This window comes from Rousettus aegyptiacus, unplaced genomic scaffold (assembly GCF_014176215.1).
Source record: "Rousettus aegyptiacus isolate mRouAeg1 unplaced genomic scaffold, mRouAeg1.p scaffold_m13_p_11, whole genome shotgun sequence".
Classification (NCBI taxonomy): domain Eukaryota; kingdom Metazoa; phylum Chordata; class Mammalia; order Chiroptera; family Pteropodidae; genus Rousettus; species Rousettus aegyptiacus.
Genome location: NW_023416286.1, coordinates 84,728,848 through 84,750,691, shown reverse-complemented (window position 1 = coordinate 84,750,691; position 21,844 = coordinate 84,728,848). Strand labels below are relative to the sequence as shown.

Sequence of the window (21,844 nt, the reverse complement as noted above, 5' to 3'; positions counted from 1 at the left end):
AAAGAAAACTAAAGACTATTCAGACTAATCATCATTCATTGGAATTTTATAATAGGTCTTTCACTTTGATGAGAAAATTACAGGTTTGGTAATGTGAAATTTGGGGTACATTCCTAGATTTTTTAAAATTCCATACTCTACAAGAAAAAAAAAAAATTCAAAGTTCACTTCCAAAACATTCAAATGTTTTTAAAGGAGAGAAAATGTTTCAAAAGTATCTTTGTTTCCTCATAGCCTTCTGTTGTATCAAATGTTCTCATCTTGTATCAAGTGACTTTCTGATTAAATCTATTAAAATATTCACACATAATATAGTATTTATTTTGAAGTATTTATTGAATATCACTTATATAAATCAATGTTACTCAGACTATCCTTTGAAGAATACTCTCCTGCAAAATGTCAAAATGTACGGCATATAAGGACTTCAGCATAATAAAGGCTTTAGGAGATATTTCCATTTATTTGACATCCATCTATAATAATTTGCAGACGATGTTTGGGAAGAGACAGTATAGAAAAATTTTTATAAAATAATCCAATAAGTCAAATAAGATGAGTTCCATGATTAACAAATGATACAATAGAAAGCTTTTCTTAAATTTATTTTAAAAATCAAAATATTTAAATCTACTTTAATACTTAAACGTAACATCCTCAACATAAATTACCTTTCTGAAACCAACATAAATCAATTATTAACCATAACTGAAGGTAAAATTTTCGAGGTCTTGATAAAATTAACAGACCCTAGTATAGTAAAATCTATATGTCAAATATATGAATGATTAAGGAAGAATCATAATAAATGAAGCAGAATAGTATAAAAAATGGAAAGTAGAAAAAATTGAAGCGGATATAAAATTGATGAAAGGATGACTTTGTAAACTTACAGACAGAAAATAATCACAAAAGCAAAATATAATTAAACACATAACAAAATGAAACACTTTTATATGTCAAGATATAAAAGTAGAACGCCAAACTAAGAAAATATATTTAAAAGTTAAATACTGATGCATAATGAGCTAACTTGTATAAATCAATAAGAAAAAAACTTAGACAACACCATTCACAAAGGAAGAAATACAAACACCAAGAACACTTGAAAAAATGCCCAACCTCAGCAGTACTCAAAGAAATGCAAATATAACAAAACACAACTTTCTAATCTATTAACAAAAATCCTAAAAAATGAGAATACTCAGCCAAGGTACATTCATACACTAAAATTAAGAGTTGATGGAAATTAGAATAATACTTTTGGAAATCAATTTGGCAACATGCATCAAAAGTCTTAAAATAATTATCCTTTTCTAGTCCACATCCTAATAATTGCAAACATTTTTTCAATTATTTATACATAAATGTATTTATTACATTAGATGGAAATAACTATTGATCCGTGACCTCATTACTAATGCAAGTTAAATCTGACATGACATATCCAGTAGATGCAATGACACAGGTAATAAGAATGAACTACAAGTTAACCACAACGTGAAACAAAGTTCAACAAGGTAAAGCAAGACACTAAACTAGAATCACATAGCTATTATTAAAAAAACAGAAAAACTTAAAACTGAAAGAAAAAAGTGCCAAAATATTAATGGTGATTCTTTAGGTAGGAGGATTATGGGTGATGGTCTTTAGATCTACCTATTACTTTGTAGGTGTTTTCTATGATGTACAAGTGTTACATTTAAATTGGAAAATTAAATGAAATTAGAAAAAATAAAAGACTTATTAATTTTTAAAATTGGAACTTTCCATCAGGAGATATATAATGTTAAATAAAACTATAATTAAGGATACTTTGGATTTGAAGTTTCATTAAAATCTTTGCTTCCTATCTAGTAACTTTCAAGACTGATGGAACAGAGGATTGCTGAGAGGCTCTGCGTGATAGAACCTAGGGCAAAACTCACAACAAACAGTACCGCCAATCTGCCATCAAGTAACTCATCTAGACGACGCTTTAACCAACGGTAAGTGAGCTAATGTTCCAATACCAGAATGTTTGGTAAACTAGGCAGCAATAGATTATTTTTAAATGACTTTCTAAAGCGTATGTTAAAAATCAACGTTAAACCTTTCTGATCTCCATTTTTGTTTACACTTTAAGATATTTATGAGAAGACTTCCTGAATTTCAAGTGTACTCTTATAAAAAAAGATTGTACTTAGATGATTTTTTCCCCTGGAAGCAACATGTGCGATATATTAAGGTACTCAGTTTGCTTTATTAAAGATAAAATATGTCTGTAAAAATGAACGTAAAGAAGGCAAGAAGGCATCTCTGTCTACCCCTGGGGAAACCTCAGGTGAATTTGCAGCCCTGAATTATAAACTACGGTAATTTAGCAGTGAAGTTGACGGATTTTAATTAAAGCCTTCTGTAATCCTTAGTGGCTAGGAGCCAGAATTTTCAGGGGTGAAATATAACTACAATTTACTTAATTCCTTTGCTGTTCCTAAGTTTGTGGTATCTTTTAGCTCTGGAAAATATACATATACATCTCTGTAAAACTGTAATTTTGCTATTTTTTCCTTTTAATTTTTCCAAGAGCTTTTTACTAAAGAAAAGTTTTTAAATACACAAAAGAAGAGAAAATAGTGTAGTAAAAACAGTCTTCCCTCCGGTACCCATGACTCAACTTTAGCCATTATTATTTATCGCCAATCTTGATTTACTTTTATGCTCATCTACTTTGTAGTCGTGCTGGATGGACTACTTTCACTGATAAACCAAACGTCTTATTCTTTCACCTATAATATTACAGCATGAGTCTCTATAAAATACTTTAACATATATTCACAACATCATTGTCATGTTTGTAAGAAAAGCATTCAAAATCTTCAGTCTGCTTTTTTCTACATTTGTTTGGACAGGAATATACTTAAGTTCCATTTACTGCAATTGGTTGATGTCTCTCAAGTCACTTTTAATCATCAAGTTTCCCCAGCATCACTTTTTTCCTCCCTTAGTAAATTTTGTAAAAGAAACCAAGTTACTTGGCCTGTAGAGCTTCCCACGGTTCCCTATAGTTAATTGACACAGATTAGTTATTGAAATAGTAGTCAAAAAATGTAAAAATACAGGAGTACACCAGAGAACCAAAATCACCTATGACTATTAGAATAGAAACACTACTAATTAGTAACTAGAGGAGAGAAAGCCCAAAAGAAAAATGAATTGCTCTATGGATTAACTATACAAACAAGTAACCATATCTTCCTTTTTCACTCAAGTATATTAAATTGCTATGAAAGTAACTGGTATAAATCTTGAGTATACATATAGTATAAACAGCAAGTTTGATAGTACTCACCAGTCTTCATTTCTAACAAGCGCTTTTTCTTTTGCTGGCGTTCAAGTCTTTCTTTCTCTGCCAATTCTTTGGCTATTCTGGCACGTTTTTGTTTTTCCTCTGCTTCTCTTTTTTTGACATTTTCCTTTATTGCTTGCTATAAGAAATTGATTTTGAAAAATGATCAATTATAATCACAGTGATTCCACAAAGAAAATGATATTATCAATCTGTAGAACTGTGATTAAATATCTTTTAGATAATTGTTAGTCCTTATATTAGTAACACAGTCTTTTAAAAGATTAGCACGTGAATCTTGCTAAATATGTCATGTATCTATAAATACAACAGTTATGTTAAAAGCACCTGCATCTTAGTGGAATCAACTAAGAGAACGAGGCAGAAACTAAAAATAAAAACCATTTAATTTACCAATCAAAAGTTTCTATATATATTTCCAAAGGAATATCTAGCAAGTGTATTAATCTGCCATACCTCCTCTGCTAAGTAAACTATTGAAAACAAGTAAAATACTTGAGGAAATAGTGAAAAAGAGATGAAATTTTGTAACGGCAAACAATCGTTTAACAATTTTTCTCATATAGAGAGAAGTGTCATGAGGGTGACTAAAGAAATGGTTATTCCAAAGGCAGGCCTTCTGCTCATCAGAAAGAATAACACATGTGAACTATAAGAAGGTCTCAATAGATATGTGATCAGGTAATTTCTTATTTCCTAAATTTTATACAAATCAAGAAATGCCTCTCATGTAGCATTAGTGGGAATTAGCAGGTAAACACGGATTTTTCTCAGTGCCAACAAACAGCATGGCATCATAGTACAGTCTCCTATGGTGATTGTATTCTCAGTACCAATGAATCCAAACAGGTTATCTAACTGCCAGTTTATCACTAATAATATTAAATAGAAAAGTGTATAATTAAACTTTAACAAGTAGATGGCTTATGTTATTCTGGGGGTGGATTAATTCCTTTTTTGCTGTGATATTTGTTAACCCTAAAGATAGTGCAGATTTTTCATTAGGAATCAATCAAGTTTAATATTAACTAAAATAATAAAAGGAAAAGTACAATGGCAAAGAAGAGGGGAAAAAAAGCAGAGAGAGAATATTAATTCATCCATCCACCCATTCATTCACCAAATACTGAGAGATTCAGTAGTAAATGGCACTATTTAATGACTTGAGGTATACACATAGCTCTATAACGAGTTTACATTATGGAATAAGGTGGGGCAGGAGGCAAAGACAGACCATAAACAGCAAAAAGTTTAATACGGCACTAGGAAAAAACAAACCACAGGGCGATGTGACAGAATGCATGGGAGCTACTTGACATTAGATGGTCAGTAAAGCCTCACTCACTGACTTGACTCAAGCCGAACCTTCGATATCAAGGAACCGGCAAGGTGGCGCTCTGGGGGAAGAACAAATGTACAGGCCACTGGTAGGTCTGGTCTGAGAGATTGAAAGGCGACCAGTATACAGCGGCCGGCAGATCTGCTAAGTCCTGCTCATTCAGGAATTACGGTCTTCTAGGCCAAGATAGGGCAGTTGAATTTTCTTTTAAGGGAACTAGAAAACAATTGGAGATTTTCAAGCAGCACGATGCAAGTCTAAGCACTGTCACACGTAACTACTAATCAAGAACATTTGTTTCAAGCAATCTTTTTAAGGACATTTGTATAATGAACAGTCCTGAAAGATAATGACAGTGTCTCCCTCTTAAGTAAATGGATTTCTTTGATGTCCAGTATGATAAACTGCAGAGAAGGTTGGGCAGTCTTACTACCTCTTTAAAAAGACTGGGTTCCCTGAGTTCACAGTTTTTCTCTAGTAAGACAAACTACTGCGTACTCTGTAGATATTAAACCTGGCCCCTTAACGTTGCCTTATGGGAATTTGGACTCAGTAATCTACAAAATTGTTCACTGTGGCTACTGCTATTGCTGTAATCAACTGTTCTTTGTCTCTGACCCCATGATCTTGTGTCCTCTGCCAACATCCATGGAATGGTGGCGGGCTAACAAAGTAAATTCTCAAACTCTTCATGGTTCATGAAATATATTAACACATTCTTGCTAAGCTAGGAAATGCCAGCTGTAATAATAGCTGCTTTAATGTGTAACTCTCCAATGTACAAAACGGATTCTGCGTTCTCCATTCAGCATGAAATGATTAAGAACTTGTTCAATATAATGCAAGTAGGACGAGGTAGAGGAATGATTTGAAATCAAGCTATAATCTGTTTTTTTTTTCCCCCTATAATGTGACTTCATATTATGGTAGCACATGTTAAGTGCTAGCTATAAGACAACAGCTGCTATAAAATCAACATAAGTTAGGAAAATAGGAGAAGACAACATAAAAGAAAATAAGCATGGTCTCAAAGACAAGCGTGTGTATTTGTACATGTGTATGTGTGTATGTACCCATGCATGTGTGTGTAAGGGAGATGGTGTAGGAGGAATGGATGGCTGAGGAGAAAATGAAAATATTCAGAAATCAAAACTGTATTTCTTGCTTGAGGAAAGTGAAGAAGAGTCACCTGTGATCGATATAAAATACACCGTGTAGTTTATTTATGAAACGTATAAAAGCAAAAATTTTTCCGATGTGGAGTTTCTACTTTAATGACTGGATGCATTTCGATGAGAATATTTAACAGACTACCTATTACCAAATATAACTGCCACACCTTTTTGGTATTCCACTGGGCAATAAAAAATTAAAATTATTTCCCGGGACCTTTAACAAATGTTTATATTTCAAAATGAAGTCTGAAGTAGTTCTTGAAGTTATTTTGTTTTATGGAAAAAACACTATTGATTTTCATTTAAAAGCCTATCATTTAAGACATAATTTATTCTGACATTAGAACTATTAGAAGAACTTTAACTGAAAATATACCAACAGACAGCATAGAAATAGGTATTTAGTCTAAAACTAATATTCCAGTACAAACGGTAATTTGGGATTTTCTTTTATTCTAAATGATGAAAAGTAAAAGTAGCACGAAACAGGAAAACTAAATAATTAGAGAATCAAATTATTCTAAATACAACTGCATCTTAGCTACTTTGATTCTAATTCCAAAGCCAGAAAGGAAAAGTTAAGGGTGAGCTATACACAGTAAGCTATAAGACACTGCTTTTTAAAATCATCTTAACCTTGACTAGTTTTGTTTATTCAATTGCCAACTAAAATGCATTGCCCCAACCACATCTGACTATGTGATGCCAGAAGAAATTCTCTGAAAGTCTGCACGGCCTCCCAGGCATAGGCTGGCACATGTCTTGTCGTAAAGATCTGTGGGCTTACTGGTCACAGCAATGACCAACGGGTTTCGAAACTTCAGTCGCATTTTTGACTTTGTTTCAAAGACATAATCAATAATTATCTGAGTTCCTAAGGCCCACAGGCTTTTTATGGTGGCAGTAGATCCTAGAATATCTATGTAAAAATACATAGGTATATTAATAAATATATGTATACAAAAATATAGAGATATGTTAATGAGTGTGTGTGTGTGTGTGTTCTGAAAGGAAATCAAATCCATGAGCGCACAATTATTTCCGACATATAATTTCTTTCCTACCCAATAACAAGAATTTGCCACACTAGTTAAAGCATACAGAATAGCATTATACAACATATTTTCCTTCAGAGAAACCAACATGACCAAAACCCAGGAAATTTAAATTGAGCGTGAATGTGTGTGTGTGTGTGTGTGTGTGTGTGTGTGTGTGTAAATTTTAGAGCAGCCTAACAGAGTATGATCCTCCATAAATTGTGATTATTATAAACATTATCTTTGAGTTTTTTGAAAACTGTATTATTATTATAAACTTTTTGACTTGTTGTCATTCAACATTGTTTCTAAGTTTCATCCATACTTTGATGTATAAAGTGCACCTCATTTTCATTGCTTATAATATTGTTTTATTATTTACCCTCTTATCGGTGGAATTTGTGTTGTTTCCAATATTTGGCTATGATGAACAATATAGATCTAAACATTTCGTACATGTCTACTTGCGTATATATGTAAGAGTTTTAAAATGGTAGGTCCCATCAGTTGGTTCTTAAATGTTTAGAAACAAGCGACGGTCACTCTTTAAGTGAAAGAGAACAGAGCATTTTAGAACATAACACAAACGGTAGGGATAAGTATTGTTTTTGAAGATTTTCTGTTCTAAAAACACATATACGTAAGAGTCTTGGGTCCCTTTTACAATTTTACAATGTGGGTTATGGTCAAAAGTTTGAAAACCACTGCTCTCTAGGACGGAAATAAAATTGATGAATAAAAGGAGAGCTTCAAAACGATCAACAGATATATGAAAAGATGATCAACTCCCCTAGCTACAAGGGAAATAGAAATCAAAATCACAACGAGATACCACCTCACACCTGTCAGAATGGTTACCATCAAATGGACAAATAATAATAAGTGTTGGAGAAGTTGTGAGAAAAAAGAGAACCCTCATACACTGCTGGTGAACATGTACATTGGTATAGTCACTGTGGAAAACAGTATGGAAGTTCCTCAAAAAACTAAGAATAGAATTGCCACATGACCCAGCAATCCCTCTTCTGGGTATCTACTCTAAAAAGTTGAAAACATTTATCCAAAAAGATACACGCACACTCCTATGTTCAATGCAGCATTATTCACAGTGGCCAAGACATGGAAACAACTGAAGTGTCCTTCGAAAGATGACTAAATAAAACAGATGTGGTACATATATACAATGGAATATTACTCAGCCATGAGAAAAGATGAGATACCACTGGCGAAGCACAAATGGATCTTGAGATTATCAGGCTAAGAGAAATAAGGCAGAAAAAGTTGAGAACCATGATTTCACTTGAATGTAGGATATCAACTGAAAGTAACAATCAAAAACCCATAGATATAACAGACTGCGGTTTAGTGGTTACCAGAGCGGGGGAGGGAGGAGGTGGAAAAGGGTAAAGGAGGTCAAATATACGGTGACAGGAGATGTGACTCTGGGTGGTGAACACAAGGCAATATGCAGATGATGTATTACTGATTTGTACACCTGAAACTTATATAATTTTATTAACCAATGTCGCCTCAATAAATTTAATTTTAAAAGTAAATAAAAGTATATGAGAAAGATGAGGAATTCACTAAAATGCTATATGTGGTGGTGAGACAGGATTATGAAAAATTTTTTTCTAAATTTATGTAACCTTTATAATAAAAAAAAATATATAAAAATCAGATTTTGCTACCTTTGGGAAAATGATTCTTAATATTTTGTAAGTAATACAGTTTTTATTCCATTGATGCATATAATATTCCATTGATAAAATTCCTTATTTCTAATAATTTTCCTATAGGTTTCTTTTTGTATTATTCATAGACAAACATAGTGGATGGTTAGTTTCTTCATTTTCATTTTCTCTACTTTTCATTTCTTTGTTATCTTGCTGTACTAGCTAGGAGTTAAATTCCTATTCTTAGGTTAAGAGAGTTCCTGCTTTTTCCTAATTGCCTACTTAGGGATAAAATGGTCAACCGGTTTGTTCAACAAGTTTGTTGTCTTGTTTCAAAACATGATTAAGGGTGGAATTTTATCGAATATTTTTCTCAATCTATTACTCTTTAAGTGGTAAATTATATTTATGAATATTCTACTATTAGAGCACATTTTCATTCTGAGATGAATTCAACTTGGACATGAGTTTATTTCTTTAAACATCTGGCCATTTTTTTTATACTCTATTAGTTTGGAATAATCATTTCATTAAAATATGGTCAAACTCATTTGTAAAACTTTTTGGGCCAAGTATTTAGTTTGTTGGAAGATTCAAAATAAATCATTAATCCTTTCATAAGTTTATCTAATTAACTTGTCTTTTCAAAATAACCACATTTTGGCTTAAAAAAATTAACTCTTTCATCATTGTTTCCTTCCTTAATTCCTTCATTTCCCTCTGATTTTCTCTAGGATTATACAATTCCTTTTGAATTTTTGAAGTCAGATGCTTACTTTAATATCTGTCTTTCTGATTTAATATAAGCACTCAGGATGTAAATTTCTTAATACTACTATGACTGCATCTCAAATTCTGATGTGGAATAGTTTCAATGCTGTTCAGGTCTAAATTTTTTTCTATGATTTCTTCCTTGACACTGAAGTTATTTAATGTGTTTTAAAATGTCTTTTGTGGTCTCTAGTATGTAATTAATTTGATGAAAATTCCACTTATGATTGAGAAGAATGTGTATTCTTTAATTGCAATTGGGTTCTGTGTTAATCAAATCAAATACATTAATTGAATTGTTTATAGCTCCCATGCCTTTAATACTTTCTTGTTTGATTTATCAGTAAGTTAGAGCTAATATAATACTACGTCTATCAATTTATTTTTAGAATTTATCAATTTTTACATTTATTTTGGAGCTTTGTCATTATGCAAATTTTAGAATGTATTATTCTGGTGAACTATGCTTTTTATCATCATGAAGTAATATTCCCTTAAGTCTACTTTATCTGTAAATAACATAGTTTCCCTCTTTCTTTTGATGAATATTTGCCTTACAGTTCATTAACTATTATTACTTCAAACTTTTCTATATCCTTGGATTACAGGTAGGTGTCAAACAACATAAGCCTAGATTTTCTCTATCAAATCTTATGGTCTTTAAAATTTTTAATTGTGATTTATAAAATATTTGTTTCCACCACCTTACATTACACCTTCTATCTGTCCGGCTTTATCCGTGCCTTTATTTTTCCTGTTTTTATTTCTTTGCACATCTTTCATGTTCTATTTCTCCCCTTAAAGTTTGGAATTTTTCTAGATGTCTATCCTCTTACTGTTCATCCTTGTAATTTCATCACACAAATTAACAAGGCCTAAGGTTCTTACTATCTTTACCTCCCTTTCTCCCCTTTGAACAATACAGAGTTTGAAACACCCGAATTCCAAGCATCTCTTTCATTTCATTTAACGGTGTCATCCAATAGTTAAGCCCTGCCTCTCTTTTTCTACAAAATAAGCTACCTTGTTTTATTGTATACTTTATTTTTTTACATTTAGTTTCATGGTGGGTATGTCATCTTGTCTCTCGAAACTTTCTTTTGTTTTGGGGCGGGGGGTGGGGGGGGGCGGGGATTGCTGCTTCTTTAAGTACGTCCCGCAGAGCTGGGTTCAGCAAATTATAGTTCTCGGTGGGCCAATCTGCTTTTGTATGTAGTGTTTTTGGAACATAGCCACACCCACTCATTTACATACCTACTATGGCACAGCTGAGTAGCTGCAACAGAGACTGTATGTATGGTCTGCAAAATTTAAATTTTTATTCTCTGGTCCCTTAAGGAGTTTGCCAATTTCTGCCTTAGAAGATCTTTTAACAGCAAGATGTTTGTGGAAAACACTCTCATTATCTGCTTATTCGCAAATAATTTTGCCCTTGTTCTAGAAAGAGCTTTTGCTCTTTATTTCTCAACACTTAAAGATATCTTTACTTTCTTTCTTGGCTTGCACTTCTGCTGATGAGAAGTCATTGTATCTCATTGCTGCATTGATGGTCACATCTTTTTTTGTTGGCTGCTTTTAAGATTTTATCTTCAGTGTTCCACAGTTTCGCTACAATGTTTTTTTCAAATGAATTTGATTTATTTATCTGACTGGCATAGGTTGTACTTCCTATTTTGCAGATTCTTGATCTGGAAAATCTCATCCATCAATTGGAATATTGCCTTTCATTCACTTTTTTGAGTGTGCTCTTGTAGAAAGCTGACCAACACATAGATCTTTATTTCTTAAATACTTTTGTATAATGTGGCAGTTCTTATACACTATATATTTTTCTGGGTATCTTATATCTGTGTGTTTTAGGATCTGAAGGTAAATGGTTTAACATTGGACAGCCATATAAGATCAGTCTTAGGCAAGCACTCAAAAAAGTTTGTTAAAATGACAATCAAGAATGTTTTAAAAAATACAATAAGTATATTTAACTACTCTGAGAAATTATCCTTTTTAAAGCCGTATGAGCTTATCACTGCATATTAGAAAGACAGTATAATGGTTAAGAAAAAGAAAGCTGAAGTCATATTGTCTTTGTCTGAATATCCACCTAGCACTAAATAGCTGCGTGGCTTGTCTCAGTTTTCTCTTCTGTAAAATGGGGAAAACAGTACCTACATTAGGGGATATTGTAAGAATTAAATGACTTAACACATGAAAATGGCTTACAGAAGTGCTGACACATAGTAAGCCCTATATAAATTTTAGCAATTATTATAATTATATTATTACTAATTTATAGCATCATTTTCATTACTACTATATCATGAATCAAATGCTTCAAACACACAGTGATTTATCCAGCCACAAAACAAGGAAGACCCACTTTCCAGTATGTATCAATTATACGTGTCTATTATATTAGAGAAGTGCCAATTTTTATAATTCCTATGAGAATATAAATGCTTTCCATTCCAAGATGTTAGAATAAGATTGTACACTGAATTAATAGGAAGTATCATCAAAGCATGCAATCAATGCACTTGGATTGCTTGGCAGAGAAGGTACAGAAGTGAATTGGATATGGAAGGCAACATGTACACTTGACTTCAAGTCTAGTTATTTACCTCTAAAGATTTAACTTACATGTATATATAGAAACATCGTTTTTAATATTTCTAAATCTAATATGCTTTATGAAATTTTAATCTAGAAAAGATTTGGTTTAATTTTCTGTGTTTTCTTCCCCCCAAATCATGCTTGTGCTTAAAATTAGACATTCCTGATTAACACTTTATATTCCGAATATGCCCACTTGAAGAATACATTAGTCTTATTTTGTTATAACATTCTAATAAAATATGAGTATAAAACAGAAGTAGACTTCCACAGACACCGACCTTTTGATCACACTTCATATTTCTATTGCTGAGTTTTAGCCTATTTAAATAGTTTCATCTATCCTACTCAACATTTTTAAACATATGATGATATCCTGTATATTTTTGTAACATAGAAAACTTGTGGAGATTTTATTATATGGAAAATAATGTGAAAAAGCTTACAAATGTCTTCTTGTTCAGAGTTATCTTTCTTTCGACATTAATGGATATTTAAGCTCTGTAAGCCAGGGATCTCTTTAGCACTTTACACTAAAGTCAAAAATCTTTCTTCTTGCCTAAGTATTCAATTTTTGTCTCAAGTCTCTAAAATAAGATTAGACAAGCCGAATTTAAATCCACATACTTTCCAAAGTGGTGGGTGTTTGATACTATAAAAACATAGGCTAATTTTTCTCAAAGTAAACAAACACAGAGGAGTACAACACATTCCCACTAAATGCTTTTCTAGGAGTTACTTAACCTTGAGAAGAGGCTACACTCAACCATCCTAAATAACTGCTTTCTAGAATTTCCTGATGAGACATTTTCAGGAAGAAATAGAAAATATTTTTAAAATCCTTAAAAATGCATTCCTGTACTCCTATACACATTCCTATATTGGAACATGAAAGAAAATATTTTTTAAAATAATACTGGTCATGAAAGTCTTTAACAATATAAAAATATGTGATCTATTTGTCAGTTTTCCATCAAAATTATTTTCTTTGGTAACCAAATATAAAATTTCCCTCTGCATGTAAAAAATAAACAATGGATTATAATTACCTCATTAAAAAAAGACATTTATTCTTAGAAACCCCTATTTGCAATAATTACAGGCTAGATGCTTTAGAGAGAAATCTAGATGACATAAGAATTAATCAAATTAATTTCTCTGGTATTACCAAATCCAATAAAAAATGCTATCAATGAGAATAGGAGATCATGATATACTATACCCTAGCACAAACAATTTATCATCTTAACGTTCAGTACAAAGTGTTATTAAACTTTTTATGACCATAAAACTTATGAAAATGGGACACTATCCTTTGAGAATGTCCCAAAGGATGTGTAGGTGGTGATGATTGAACTGTTTTAGCTTCAAGTTGCTCTTTATTGTAAAGTCAGTCTCAGATAAAACAACAAATTACTTACTAGCCCATGAGAGACTTAACATTACTGACCCATCATCACTATGTTATGAGTTTGTCTGCAAGTCCTTCACTTTGTATAATTCTCAAACAAATGAGCTATTTCAATCTATTCAATAGCTTCTTTAATAAAGTATGAGATGTTCATAATGAAGGTTTTTCCAAAGTAGAACTTGCTTTCCCATTAAATGCATCCTCTCTCCTTGCATTCTGAAGTGATACACTATAAAAATATTCTTTTTACCTCCAACTATGAGAATAAAGGCAAAGGTAAGCAAGCACAAGATGGCAGCCATGCAGAATAGTATTTTAAGGTAAGCCTGGTAATAGGACAGCATTTTTTAAAAAGCTACTGCTAATCACTTCTTCAAGGAAAACATCCAACTAAAGCCTCTAAATATTCCATGTGAACCTCGTAATGTTTTAAACGTAACACTAAAAAGTAGCCTTAAACCAATAGTAGGTATGCCCAACCCCCTCACGATGACAACACAGAACACCAGTATATTTGATATACAAAGAATGTGCCATTTTATTCATTTTTGTTTGTGGTATCCTAGTTTAGTGTTATCTTTTCAATTACAGGGATCAATGGACATATGCTCATGTATTAATTATTTAATTTTTCTCTCCATCAATTGTTATTCTCATTATTGTATTAGAATATCCCAGTCTTTACCTTTAGTGATAGTATTTCAGTGAGCAAACAATATACTTAAAATGTAAAAGGAAAATACAAATTACTAGTCATTTAATCATACAGAACCTGTCAAATGCATTTATTATCCCACTGAGTAATGTATAGTCAGAATAAATCTTAATAATAAAGAGAAAAACTAAGCCAATTAGTCTTCGGATGTTGTTATTGTGAAAAGCCTGAAGAATAAAGATTAGAAAAACCTATTTGGATTAATTTGCCAGGTTGCAAACCCCCAAAATTCAGCACCTGCAATTAATCTAATTCCTTAAACAGATACCAAGAATAAGAAGAATATTAATTCGTTCTAGGATTGGAACTTTATACCTCCAAGTACGATTTCAGAATAACAACGGTGCCAGTGAAGACAATTTTCAAGTTTGTAGGCCCACCAAAATAAGCAAGGATAGAAGATACGTCCTATTACAATCACGTCAGTTGACTCAACATCCAACCACAGGACTTCTACGTGATTTTATTTTCTCTGATATAATGAGTTAAGGAGCACAGAGAAAATGCTTAGTGCCTTGGAGTTCCTGTTAGTCACCTCATTGTCTGTATAGCAATCACGAGAAATGACATTTAGAGTTGATGAGCCTCAGATTTGTATATTTAAATGATTCGGCAAAATGAGATTTGTTCTGGCTGTCCTCTGAATGAAAAAAAAATTACACTAAAAATACCCTCTCACTCAATGAATTCATTTTTGTTTGGCAAATCGCTGCGTTAGTCTCAATATTCAGTAGAAGAATAAACTGTATTTGATCAACGCATGCAGCAAGATCAAATGAGTTATAATTGATTTCACATTTGTTCACTACACGGTATTATTTTAACTGTATGAACCAAAAATCAACTTAAAGTCTGCAAATAGCATGAATGACAAATGTTTAACTGGATGAAACATAACTTTAACAAATTTTTAGAAATAACCTAAAGACAGAACTATCAATGAAAAATAGGTAGCTATTTGGTTCAAAGTATTGTCTATGGAAGCATAGAATAAAAAAGGGATAAAATACTTACAATATCGCTCTTGTTATAATGAGTTGGGAAAGGTGAAAATTACTATGCTTCTATTCTTTGTAGATAGCTAACTTGTTTTGAGGGTATGTGCATCTTATGTGTTTTGATCTTCAAAATGTAACACCCCTAAGAAACACATGCTGAGGCTCAGTAAGGTTAAGTAACTTGTCCACAGTCATATTACCCAGGGTTTTCTGAAGCCAGAGCCTGCACGCTCAGCCACTGCTGCCTTCCCGATAATGAGGTACACAGCAAAACATCACTGCTAAAAACAAACAAAGAGGATAAGGCTTCTCGTAGGCCGAATTCATAAATCTCTTAAGATGTGAAGAAATAAGAATCCTTTCTCTTTGTCATCGGAGAATTCAGGAGGGAGGTATATATCTGGGCAACAAAGCTGAAGGAGGAACAGACTGCGCTTTACGATTAGAAAATAATAACTGCAAAGTTTAGCACTTTTATACATCTAAACCTGGGGACAAAAAAAAGACAATACAAGGCTCCCACTTTCTGTGTGTGCGACAGTAATCCCTTCTTAAGGCAGGGACTGCTTTCTGCTGCCTTCGATTGTAGAAGTGGGTACCCAGGCACGCAGGGTCTCAGCAACTCTAAATAAAGATGCCCTGTGATCTTCCTCAGTACTTTCAAATCCTAATAGAAAAGGTGCATGTACTCAGGGGAAAAAAAAAAAAAAAAAAAAGCTACATGAACCAAAATATCTGGCTTCTTTAAATGTAATCACATCAATTCTATAGTGGAATGTGTGAAATTAGAAACTCAAGAGGTCTACATAGCAGTTACATATGTCTAATTAAAATGGAAAAATGACATTCCTAAGAAGCATAATTTGGTAGAAAAATTGTTTTGAAACATGTTATCTAAAGGGGACAAATAACAAAGGAGTCCTAAGAGGAGAAAATATTTGGAAGTATTTCTCTAAGATTAGATGGTGAAGCAAAATAAATAAGGTGTCAGATGAGATTAGTGTAAGGAGTTAAGAATGCTATCGCACAGCTGATAGTTCTCATTAAAGAAAGAGAACAGCCAAAGAACCCTCGATGATTAAAAAAAAGGACGCATCACAGCAAAAGAAGTGAATGTGCAAGAAGAAACCACGCATTTAGGCCTCTGTGAGCAAAAGCAGTTTAAGCAAAATTCTCTGGTATGAATACAAATGGGAATAGAGACCAGGCCACACGCTATGCTTCAAGGCCACAGCGACCAAGGAGAGACACGATATTAGGTTTATACTCAAAAGACAAACATGAACTTGCTATAGCAGTCGGCTAAGAAAAAGTAAGACGGGAGTTTCTAGCGAGATCCAACAAAACTTCCATAGTGAGCTCCAAGCGCCCTGCAGAACCATGATATCTCTATTAGTAACAGGAACATTGGTAATACCTAAAGCCAGTCGCAAGTGGAAAACGAGGATTATGGTTATGCGGCACCATACACTAAAGGCATGAACTTCATTTGGTGAAGCTCGGGGCTTGGCGGGCCACCAGGTTACTCAGCCTGCAGTGTGAGGTCATAGAGTTCCACCTACTACCTCCAGTTTGAAGTTGGTGCTTCACAAGAGTCCTACAGGAAATAAAAATCTATTTACAGAAAGGTGCTGACTCTCCCCCCTCACCTAAACCCTCACCTCTGCCATTAATAGGCCTCTAATATTAAAAGTGAAGATTTTATGCTTTGAAATAAAAGGGACCTGCAAACACTCTTCCGACATGAATCCATCAATGTAAATACAAAGTTAATACAACAAAGAGTGAGGAAATAAATGTGCCTTGTGCTGATTCCCTTTAGTAAGTTATCAAAAAAAAAAACACTTAAAAAATTACATTTTGACTTTTCTTACACAAGCTCTGAATAGCAGTGTATCTGGAATGTTTTTTTTTTTTTTTTTTTAAAAAAAAAAAAAAATTCCAGGCTTTGGAGCCTGGGAGGCCTCCATCCAAACTCTAGCTCCTACCAATTCTACAAAGGCTGTGAGGTCCTCCACGCACGGTTCACCGTGTGGGTGACGTTCTGCACCTTGCAGAAACGGCGTGAAGACTACATGAAACACATGGAAAGCATGTAGCAAGGGTCTAGCAAGAAGGACGCTATCAGTGGTTTCGGTTTTGGGTTTTGTCCTGCTGAAGATGGTAGTAGAAATAAAACTAAGTAAAATCAGTGTAGACTTCCTCCATAGCTCTTGGAAGTTGACCAATGGTTCTGAAGAGAAACCGAGGAGCATACGAGCTATGGTAGATTAACCCGACAGCAGCAACGGCAAATCAATTTCCAGCTGAGACCCCACCCAGGGAAGGAGCTGAGCTGCTGTCACAGTGAACAGTGCTGCCTCTGAGGAAGTGACAAGATCACAAAACTCTTCCCCACACTCCCATTTGAAGGTCATGAAACTACCCCCTCCATTTGTCTACATGGCTTGAGGCAGTAGACTAGAACATATATTCCTTTTTTAGCCATGATAAAAAGGTGGAGAGAGAGAACAGCCATATCTCTACAAATTATTTGTGTGGTCCAACCTAGCAAGGCTGGTGAGTGTTGTATGAATTAGTCAAAAGTATAGCAAAGGGCTTTGAAGAATAGTGAGCCAGTCTTTAATGGCCAATGTTTAAAATCTGGGGCAATCTGAAAACAAACATTTTTGGATAAATTATTCACAAAATCAATTACTATTAAAAATAAAAGTGAGCACTTTTTTGGGGGGTAGGGGGGTTAGATTTCAAGTCAGTCCTGTTAATCTATTAAATGTAACGGCTATGTTTAACAGAAGTAATAGAGTACAATCATATATGACAGACTCTGCAGTCAGACTCCCCGGGTTAGAATCTCAGCTGTCACTTGTGAGCTATATAACAATGAGCAAGTCACGCTCTCTTTTAAGCCTCAGTTTCCTTACCTGTAAAACGGGAATAACAGTACACACACCACATCTTATTGTTCGCAAGGATTAAGTGAATGCACACAGTGCCTGGCATTTAGTTGGCATTGTATGTGTTACCTGTTAAAGCATGTCACCCATTGTGGACGGAAGTATCAGTTCCTTGATAACTTTATCTATTTACTAAGTGCCACGTATTATACTAGAAACTAGAAGGGTGAGTGTGATAACTTAGCCGGGAAAGCATGGAGGGAGTGCTCTAGGCATAGGGGGACAGCAAGGAGAGCGGCCTGAACCCCATGAGAAACTGCCGCCCTGGAACGGGGTGTGGAACGAGGACAGGAACCCGGCTCCTCATGCGTAACACAGGATGGACCTGCGCTTTATGGCAAATTTTGCTCATCCATGAGCAGGATTATCCCTAACTGCCAGGAGACGAAGTAACGATGTAAATGGATTTTAACAGTATTTTCTTAAAAAGAAAAAAATCTCTTTTTGCCCGTTCATGTGGCTTTCCAGAACACACCTTCGTTCCGCATCGATGGCTAATATTTTCATTCTGGCTCGTGGAAATTAAAGTGGTTTCCAAAGTTGAATAGTATGAAATTAAACGGCAACCTCAGAGATCAGAAGACTGACAAAACTGGACATTTGTCAATAATTTCTGTCGATATTGACACTGTGGTATTTTTAAAGACACAGCGTCTGAAGTTCAAGCAGTACAACCATAGTTACCAGAGAGAAAGGAAGAATATACTGCGTGTGAAACTGCATTTCCCTTTCAGTCTCCCTTCTGCTTATTTTCATTGTAACGAAAAAAAATTTTAATATATTTTTTTAATATTTAGCTGTAATGGTTTACAGTGTGTGTATGATAGCAGCTACTTCTAGGACCCATGTGAACTATGGAATAAAGTAAGTGTAGCTGTCACTCTGTTACCTTCCTTTTTCGAATCCTTCTCCGTTTAAACAGTTTCTCCCTCTGCCCACCACTGAATAACAGAAATGCCAAGTTACCCACAGAATGCCGCAAACTCTCCAAGCCTGCCGGGTTTCAGCAAGTTTTGGAATTCCACCTGGATTCAAATCCCAATTGGACCACTTACGAACGACATGCACTGACTGGGTCTCATCAGGAAACGCTCCCAAACCACCGTTCTTATTTGTGAAATGAAACACAAGCTACAGGTGTGGGTGGCAGCATGACACGGCATTTAAGAGCACCGGCTCTGGAGGAAGTCTGTGCAGGTTCCAATTCTAGCTCCACCATGTATGCCCATGTGACCTAGAGCTAGCTATGTTCCATCAACGTGCCTAAGTTTCTTCATTTGCCGCAAAGAGATGGTAACGGTGAAAAGATGTAGTATGATTATGAGGACGAATAGAGATAATATAGGTGAGGCATTTGGAAAACTGGTTCACAGGAAATTCTCGGGTATTATTTTCTATATGCATTTTATACTCTTTTGCATAACTGTGCCAGGGGTCCCCAAGATTACACTCAAGTTTGGTAATTTGTTGGAAGGACCTGCAGAACTCAGAAAAGATGTTTTACTCACTGTTAGTTTATTACAGCAAAAGAATACAGATGAAAACATGACTGCCCTCTCCCAGTGAAGTCTGATCGTTCCAGCAACGACGTGTGACAACGCACATGACATACTGCCAACCATGGCAGCGCGCCTAAGCCTTGGTGTCACGAGTTTTTGTTGGGGAGGTCAGGCATGCAGGCACGGACATCCCTCATGAATGACCTGAGCTACTCAACCTCCAGGCCCCAACAGAGGACAAACTGGCAAAGTGCGGCATACGGCCCCAGGTAAACAAAAACAGGCATTTGCTCAAAATCACATTTTTAGCATAAACTATCTAGCTTGGCCCAAGGCCCCAGGTATACAAAGACACTTTAATCAGGCAGTATATTCCAAAGGCTTAGGGGTGATCTCCCAGGAGCCAGCCAAGGGCCAGTACTTTCTTTGGAATGCTCAGGTACGGGTACTCAAGCTTGCTGGGTTAAGCCTTTACTGTATAATAAATAACTACCATGTGCGAAAAGAGATGATAAATACTTAAGATATTTATCTCCTTTAATATTTAAACATTCTTATGAGAAAAGAATTACCATCCCTTTTTACAAATGTGGAATTACCATCCATTTTTACAAAACTGAGGCTCAGGAAAGATAAACAGTGTTCTTTAGGCACACGACTAATGTGAAATCCAAACCTAACTCAGACTGCAAAAGCCTTTGCTATTGACACTAAGCTACGTTGCCTCACGAAACACTATAAAAATTAAAATATATTCATCAACAAATCATACACATAGGCACATAATGAATATATTTAATAACCAAAGTCACTTCTGGTATAAAATATAATTTAATGACTCACTTTGAATTTGTGGAGGAAATAAACTAGACCTGTGAGCAAAATGTTTATTTACTGTAGACGAGTTTTCCTTTAAAATAGTGACTTTTTTTATTAAACGGTTATCTAATCATAACCAAGTGATTATAATCAAGTCCAATAAATTTAGCAATAAAGTTTTCCTGAGATTTAAAAAAAAGAAAAACCCAACTCTTTAAATGAAACCTTTTTTCCCGTTACACTTCAAAAACTTTTTAATCCTCTCAAACATCTGCTGAAATACAGAAATGACTTATCTATCTATTAAGAATAACATAATTTTTCGTTGTAGAAACGGTTATTGCCAGTTCCCTAGAGAGGCAACAATGCTTTCTCACTTTAATACGTGTGTAGTTTTTTCCCCCATCTAATCAGCCTAATACTTTTCAAAAGATCTTTTTAATGCCTAAATGAAAGGATTCCACATCAAAGATCTGACCTTCCTATTAAAGTATCTAAAGGAAACCCTAGGAATCCATTCAAAGGCAAATCACAGGTAGCTTATTGTACAGTGCATTAAGAAAAGAAAAGGGGAGAAAAAGCTTCATAGGAGCTGCACAGAATTTGGTAGAATTATACCACGGAATACAAGTTGATCTTAAGTATAAAGAAACAAATTCATAGCCAAAAACTTATTACAGAAATGCTCTGTAATCAGCCAGGAGGGGAGTCTTTATGAAAAACTTGGGAATTTGTCACTTTTTCAATCAAAATTTCTGATTATAGCTTAATGTGGAGAAAGCCAAAAAGAGAACAAACCACACTTTTTTAATAGATTTAAAATCTGAAATTTTTAAAGCTAACTTTCAACATCAGAAAAGGTAGGTTTTTTTTACAGATAACAGGAATGAAGTAATGAAGTAAAATTAATACTAGATGAGATAGTATAGATACAAAGACTTTTTAAAAACAAAGTAAATTTTTTAACATACCATGAACGTGGTTCTGAAGTTATTCAAGTCACTCAAGAAGTCTTCCACGGATACCTTCTTCACATCGGTAGCGTAGTATCCCATCATGCTCTGGTACAGCTTCTCCATGTTTCCATGTAACTTTAAAAGTTTCTCATATTGTTCCTTTGCACTGATAACAAAACTGTATTATTATAGTTAAGGAATTCTGACATTTACAAAATAATGTTTTGAGAAAAGAAAATCAAAAAACTCTCTAAGTCCAATGTTTTAATTGTTAGCTACTATTACACAACTCCGAAATGCCAAAAGTACCTCTGAAAGTTAACCATTTTAATAATTTAAGCTATACTGCACAGTGATAAAATCTTAAATTCAAGTTCTCATTAACTCTGGCAAAATTATCAGAAAAGTTAAATATCTATATAGTTAATACTTTTCTTTTACAACTGAATTCAAGGAAAATTTTTTTTCCAATTTGTTTATCTATATTATTCAGATCATGCAATCTGATTTAAAATTATGGTTCAATAGTTCA

The 21,844-nt window shown here is 34.1% G+C and overlaps 1 protein-coding gene across 2 annotated transcripts in view; it reads right to left on the bottom strand.

Moving 5' to 3' along the window:
- Nucleotides 1-21,844, bottom strand: part of DIAPH3 (diaphanous related formin 3) — a 430,201-nt gene that overhangs the window by 123,977 nt on the left and 284,380 nt on the right. For both annotated transcript variants that reach the window (XM_036228908.1, XM_036228909.1), the window contains exons 23-24: nt 21,328-21,492; nt 3,332-3,467 (exon numbers count right to left, since the gene is read on the bottom strand). In XM_036228908.1, the coding sequence (XP_036084801.1) occupies nt 3,332-3,467; nt 21,328-21,492 (301 nt within the window). The remainder of the gene's footprint in view (nt 1-3,331; nt 3,468-21,327; nt 21,493-21,844) is intronic.